This window comes from Raphanus sativus, chromosome 7 (genome assembly GCF_000801105.2).
Source record: "Raphanus sativus cultivar WK10039 chromosome 7, ASM80110v3, whole genome shotgun sequence".
Lineage (NCBI taxonomy): Eukaryota > Viridiplantae > Streptophyta > Magnoliopsida > Brassicales > Brassicaceae > Raphanus > Raphanus sativus.
In genome coordinates this window covers 23,616,386-23,623,832 of record NC_079517.1, presented here as the reverse complement: position 1 = coordinate 23,623,832, position 7,447 = coordinate 23,616,386, and the positions used below count along the sequence as shown (strand labels likewise).

The following is a 7,447-nucleotide window of genomic DNA, read 5'->3' as shown; positions in this document are numbered from 1 at the left end:
GAAGCTGGAGAAAACTTATGCCTGGATATTTTTCCCCAACAGTTTGTCCTTTATTCCTTGATTTGCTCGTGGAAATCAAGGGATAACATGTGCTCTTGAGCCTTAGTAGTTTTCTATTAGGACGGAGTATTCCTTGGGCACCTTGTCTCCTTTCAGTGAATCAGACCGGGACCTTGGCTGGTGAATGAAATGCTGATATTATGAGGTTCTAAAAATCATAGCTTCCCGGAGCGTCCGGATCCATGTCTTGACTTGTTTTCAAATGAGGAGATGAGATGGGGTGTTCCCCTTCCGAAGAATCAAGGGGTACGAGCCTTGCCTTTGAGCATGCTCGAATGGAGTGGGCTTCGCGAAAAGGCCCAACGTCGGTTGAGTTTCTCCGTTTGGCGCCCATTTGATCGCATGGCGATTTGTACGAGGCGCGTGGTCATCACCCTAGGGTTTCTTCCTTCTTTCATTCATTTGATCGAGACCAAAGCTCTTTCTTCTCATTTCTTCTCTACTTCTCTCAAGACTTTCTCTCGGCGGCTCCCTTCCTCGAAGATTTCCTCTCGCTCTTTGACAGGTAGCCGTCTTTTTCCCTTTTCTCCTTTCTTTTCTTCTGCTAGATTGATAATGTCCGACGATTCTCCTAGAAAAACCCTAGAATCCCCCGTAGATAGTAGAGTTAAATCTGAAACCCTAGGCTCGATGAACTCTTCTTCTCTATCCCCCAAACCCGTAGCTGATGCGGAGGGTCCCCATCTCGACGACACGGAGAATGTCTCTTCCCACGATGAAGCCGAAGGGTCTCTACTGGTGGGTCCGGTTTCTAGGATCGGAAAGAGAGACATCGATGAGCTCCGAGTCCTTCCGACAGGATCTCGGATTTCTGAGTCAACGAGGTTCCGATCTATGAGGCATATTTCGAGTCGGGCTTTCGAGATCGCGTTCCCTCTTTGATCGCGAAGCTCTCAGAGCACTTGGACATCTCCCCGGGTCAGCTGATTCCTCCGGCCATGAGGACCTTAATCGCGATCCAAAACCTCGGTGACTTGGAGCGCTTGGTGCTGGGAGTGAACGAAGTGCTCTACTCCTACTACATTGCTGACTTGCCTGGATCGAAGGGAAAATACTACCTCCACCCTCGTAGCAATCAGGCTCTGGTCCGAGAGATAGAGAAGGGCGTAAGGAAGCGTCATCCGGTTTTTAGTAATAGGTGGGCGGAGAGATTCGCCTTCGTAACTCTCCCCGGATTCTCTCCTATTTGGCATGTAGTGGGTGGGTCTTTGTATTTCTCAATCGTTTTTGACCGTGACACTGATTTGCCTCATTTTTTGATTGTAGAGGTGTCTCGCAAACTTGTGCCAGAAGGGAAAGAAGTTGCGGATCAGGTCATTGATCTTCCTTCAATGCGTCCTCAGGTCTCCTTCCTCACCAGCAAAGAAGTCTTAAAACAGTGCAGCATCTGGGGTAAGCTTTCCACATCATATCTTTTATCCCAAGCTGGTTTATTGATTGCTTTTATCTTTTTCAGGTAATATGTCGGTATCCACAGGAGAAAAAGCGATGGAGGCGTTCATGCAAGCCGCGGAGAATCTCTCAGCCAAGAAGCACGCTGCTAAAGCTACTACCTCGGGCGATGATGACATTCTCTTCCTCAAGAGTACCAAGCGCAAGGGACCTACTAGCTCAGCCCCTTCTGCCTCTAGGAGGAGAACTCGAGCCTCGGGATCGACTCCGAAGTCATCGACTCCAGAGCTCTCTCTTCAGCCATGTGTGGACCTAGCCAAGGTGGTGGCTTATCGCTCCTCCACAACGTTCCCTGAGAGCGCCTGCTTTCTACCTTCTGGGGATCTCTCGAAGGCTTTTGGGAGCGTCCAGTTTGATATCCTTCAGGTAGGACTTTACGCCTTTTCTTTTCACCTTTGTTATAGGGATTGATGATCATTGTGGTTTGATTTGCAGGTTATGTCTCAGATTCACCATCTTGAGGATATGGTGAACGAGCAATCATCCAAGAAAGAGCTAGAGAGCTTGAATGCTCAGCTTAAGGAGGAGAAGAACAAAATCCTGGCTCAGGGGAAGGAATCAAATCTCTTCAGATTAAGCTTGATGCGGCCATGAAATCCACAGCTCCTAAAGTAGACAAAACTTTCCATGTTTGGACTCGAATGAACCTAAACACCATCAAGCATGTTGTTTGTTTGACTCAGCTGGCTGTTCCCAAACAAAGGCCACCACTTAAGCCTCCTTATCAGCTAATAAATATGTGGATCAATGGTTTTAAAGGCGTGGTCATCATCTTCTTAATAAGCAAATCTCAATCCCTTGAGATCAGCCCTTTTGACCAGCATTTTGATTGTCTTTTAATTATGATTTTTCCTAGAAATCCGCCTTTCATTTATGTCTTTGATTTTTCCAAGAGCTATATATAAAGATCCTCTCCATTCATTGTAAAAGCAGACTTGAGTATTGAATAAAAAGTGAGATTTTCTCTTGAGAGCTTTTATGCTTGTTCTTGTTAATTCTAAGTTATGTGAGAAGCTTTCTTAGGATACAAGTGTGGAACCTTTATCTTTGTGTGAGATTCACTTAGGTGCTGGTTCTTGATCTTATCTCAAAGCCTTTCACATCTTTGAGTGGCGATCTTCATTTCATTTAAGCCGTAGGTTTTGATTTCTTGTGAGAAAAGCTAGAGTGAGATTCTCAGCCTGTATCATTTGGTATCAGAGCTAAAAGCTCCTATCATTTTTTCTGTTTTTCATTCTACTTTCCAAAAAAAAAAACCAGAAAAATCGTTTTCCTCTCTCTTTCTTTTCTGTTTTGTTTTTTTTTTCTCTAAGTTTCTTTCATACAAAAATTATAAAGAGAAGTTATGGAAAACCAGTCCAGCAACAGCAACATGGCCGACCATCCTTGGAGTCTTTTGAAGCAAGAAGATTATTATTTTGCAGGAAGATCAGGCCCAGATGAGTACTTTGAATGGGAGCACAAGATGAATGAGTTCTTCATTTCTTGCCGCTGTCCAGATTTCGAGAAGGTATACATTGCTGCTGATCAACTCATCGACCTAGCTCAACTCTGGTGGAGACAATCTACTGCAAAAGGAGGCCGTCGCTGGAATTCTCGAGAATATACTTGGGGTGAGATGAAAAATATGATGAGGAAGCAATACATCCCACACGATCAGTATCAAGAAATCCGGAGGCAATTTCGCACGCTTTGCCAAGATGATAAGACGGTCATGGAGTACCACAAGCAATTCAACCATCTTCGCATTCGGCTCAATCCAGGAGTAAGGAATGAGGATATCATGGACCAGTTTGCTTATGGGCTAAAAAATGAGATCCGTTTCCACATACAAGGACACTCATGCAATTGTTTGGAGGAGTTGGCCCAACAGGCAGCCCAAATTGAGCATGAAAACAATGAGCCCGAACCGCTTGATCCATCTGAAGAGGTCCAGCAAAATCCGAGGTACATCCCTATATCACATGAGCAAGTTTTGAGGACAAAACTTTTACAAGGGGGAGGGAATGATGCGGCCATGAAATCCACAGCTCCTAAAGTAGACAAAACTTTCCATGTTTGGACTCGAATGAACCTAGACACCATCAAGCATGTGGTTTGTTTGACTCAGCTGGCTGTTCCCAAACAAAGGCCACCACTTAAGCCTCCTTATCAGCTAATAAATATGTGGATCAATGGTATTAAAGGCGTGGTCATCATCTTCTTAATAAGCAAATCTCAATCCCTTGAGATCAGCCCTTTTGACCAGCATTTTGATTGTCTTTTAATTATGATTTTTCCTAGAAATCCGCCTTTCATTTATGTCTTTGATTTTGTCCAAGAGCTATATATAAAGCTCCTCTCCATTCATTGTAAAAGCAGACTTGAGTATTGAATAAAAAGTGAGATTTTCTTTTGAGAGCTTTTATGCTTGTTCTTGTTAATTCTAAGTTACGTGAGAAGCTTTCTTAGGATACAAGTGTGGAACCTTTATCTTTGTGTGAGATTCACTTAGGTGCTGGTTCTTGATCTTATCTCAAAGCCTTTCACATCTTTGAGTGGCGATCTTCATTTCATTTAAGCCGTAGGTTTTGATTTCTTGTGAGAAAAGCTAGAGTGAGATTCTCAGCCTGTATCAAAGCTGAAGAACTCGAAGGAGGCCGAGGCTGCTACTGCTGCGGAGAATACCGCTTTGACGCGCTAGTTGGAGGAGACGATGGCTGTGAGTGGAGCCAAGGTGACTGCTCGTTGGGAGATGATGAGGGAATTGCTCAAGGAGCAGACCGACAAGTGGGAGTTGACCGTGGAATTCCAGTGATACAAGCTGGTGAAGGAGCCGGTGCTGCCAAGGAGACTTCGCCTACTCCTTCTGAGGGCACGACTGCTTCTCCAACCGCCTAATCTCTGTTGGGGTCAAAAACGGTTATCTCGAAATCAACGGCTAAGATTATTTCTTATCTACGGACTTTCCGCAAAACAATCACTAAAAGGAAAAACGGAAAGAAAACGAGCACGACCACGACGTAGCTCTAAGCGCTGGGCATGCAGAACAGACGTTCCATTTCTACTCGCCGGGCACCCAGACTTACGTTCTGGTCGCCGGGCGAGCATAACAGACGTCTCGTTTCTGCTCGCCGGGCGACCAGAGTCACGTTCTGGTCGCCGGGCACCCAGACTTAAGTTCTGGTCGCCGGGCGAGCAGAACGGACGTCCCGTTTCTGCTCGTCGGGCGACCAGATTCACGTTCTGCTCGCGGGGCGACCAGACTCACGTTCTGCTCGCCGGGCGAGCGGAACAGACGTCTCGTTTCTGCTCGCCGGGCGACCAGACTCACGTTCTGCTCGCCGGGCGACAAGACTCACGTTCTGCTCGCCGGGCGACCAGACTCACGTTCTGCTCGCCGGGCGACCTGACTCACGTTTTGCTCGCCGGGCGACCAGACTCGCGTTGTAGTCGCCGGGAGAGCAGAACGGACGTCTCATTTCTTCTCGCCGGGCGACCATACTCACGTTCTGGTCGCCGGGCACCCAGACGTATGTTCTGGTCGCCGGGCGAGCAGAACGGACGTCCCGTTTCTGCTCGCCGGGCGACCAGACTCACGTTTTGCTCGCCGGGCGACCAGACTCACGTTCTGCTCGCCGGGCTGTGGGTCGTTCGGCAAGTATGGTCCATTTTCCTATACATTGCATCCTTGCCTGAAGCTTCGTAGTACAAATCTTTAAAATCGTAAATCTAAGACTCCTGTTCCGTTTAAATCGGAATCATCGCGGAAGATTCAGAGAACCCCGAGATGTTCGATTAACGGAAAGATTTCGATTCATCGTATAATACAATGGCGGTTATCTAAACTCCAATCATCTCAACTATACGAGGAATTGGGGATCTTTCGGAAAGTCAATATCGTAACAAGATACTTTCTTGGAAAAATCGTAAAGGCATCTGAGGTCTAAAGAACAGCCCGAAAGGGTCCAAACATGGTCGAGCGGCCCATTTACGATTTTTAAAACTAAATTCGAGATAAGTACGACGGTTTGTATTTATCTTCACATAACAAGATAAATGTCAAGTTTCCCGAAGATAAATGTAAAGATTCCCGATAAGCATGAAAGATCGATGAAAATAGAAAAGCCTGATTCGCTACAGAATTGGCCCAAAGGGAGAATAAACCGTCTTAAGAGGAGTATATAAAGAAGCTTGGGGGCAAGGAGCATATGCATCAGAGCAAATCCGAGATTTAGAGACTTAGAGAATTCCTGTTAGCTTAGAGAACTTAGGGTTTAGGTGGTTAGACTAGCAAGACAAGGCTTAGGACGTTTTGCCGCCAACAGCTCTATATTTTCTGTCGCAGCATATCTCTTCTCTTTTTCGGAGAAACTCTGTATTCGTATCATTCAAGTAATAATACGCCTTCGAGCGACTTTCAATTTACGATTTGTTGTCTGTCTATCTTTTTCGATTTCGTGTGGTTACGCAGACAATCCGGACCTTCAGGGAAAGTCGGGTTATCTTGACCTTTCTCCATATTTTACTTAGTAAAAATTGACAGTGCGAATTTCGGTTCCCACAGTTTGGCGCTAGAAGGAGGGGGGGGGTCGGATTCTCTAACGCAAAAACCGCCAGTCGATTAAGATTCAGCATGACCATGTCGTCTGTCCACAACATCGTGTTGTTCAAGGATCGAGCAATGGCTAGTCAAGCCAAACCTCGCGACAACCTCCTCGTAATCGAACTTACGATTCAGGACATCGACGTAGCGAGAATATTGGTAGACACCGGATGTTCGGCCAATATTATCTATAAGATTACCCACGAGAGAATGGGGATCGATCTAAACATTGTCACAGACGATCCCAGTCCAGTAGTTGGACTCTCCGGAAACACTACAATGACCCTCGGCTCGATTGATCTCTCAGTCAAAGCCGGGAGCGTCACTAAAAATGTGGAATTCCTGGTGGTCGACGGTCCGACAGCGTATAATGTGATTGTCGGAACTCCATGGTTGAATTCCATGCGGGCGATCCCCTCAACATTCCACCTTTGCCTCAAATTTCCAAATCCTTCCGGGGTCGAAACAATACAAGGGGATCGGGAAGTATCGCAAGTCTGCCTAGACGCTGGGTTAAAAGGAAAAAATTCCGAGATCGAAACCCCCCGAAAAAGCAAACGGTTCACGAACCAGCATTGCAAGACTCCTCGGAGGTCTCCTGGCAGTCAAAAAGAGGTAAAGCCCTAGAAGGGAAGCGTGAACCTACCTGCGAGCCGGTAGTCTCGATCTGCCTCAATGAGTCTTACCCAGAACGATGCGTCAAAATCGGAGCCAATCTCCGCGAACCGTTAAGAGCAGAGCTCATAGCGTGTCTCAAGAAGAACCTCAATACGTTCGCTTGGACCGCAGAAGATATGCCGGGAATCGACATCAGCATAACATGTCACGAACTTAACATCGACCCGACTCACAAACCCGTTAAACAAAAGAGACGTTAGTTGGGACCCGAACGTGCCACTGCGGTTAATGAGGAAGTCGAAAAGCTCCTCAAAGTGGGGTCGATAACAGAAGTTAGATATCCTGACTGGCTTGCCAATCCCGTCGTAGTAAAAAAAAAAACAGCAAGTGGCGAGTATGCGTCGACTTTACCGATCTCAATAAGGCATGCCCAAAGGATTGTTTTCCACTTCCGCATATCGACCTACTGGTCGAAGCAACCGCGGGAAACAAGCTCTTGTCATTCATGGACGCTTTCTCCGGTTACAATCAGATCATGATGAACCCAGACGATCGCGAAAAAACCGAATTTATCACCAATCGCGGAACATATTGCTACAAAGTAATGCCGTTCGGTCTTAAGAACGATGGTGCCAGATATCAACGTCTAGTCAACCGGATGTTTTCTGAACAACCCGGAAAAACCATGGAAGTGTATATCGATGATATGCTCGTAAAATCCCTTGACGAACG

General features: G+C 46.3%; 1 protein-coding gene across 1 annotated transcript; it reads left to right on the top strand.

Annotated features, from left to right (window-relative positions):
* Positions 1 to 6,133: 6,133 nt before the first annotated feature.
* On the top strand, positions 6,134 to 6,724 carry LOC130498109 (uncharacterized). The gene has a single exon (XM_056991468.1). The coding sequence runs from the start codon at positions 6,134 to 6,136 to the stop codon at positions 6,722 to 6,724; it is 591 nt and encodes a 196-aa protein (XP_056847448.1).
* The last annotated feature ends 723 nt before the right edge of the window (positions 6,725 to 7,447 follow it).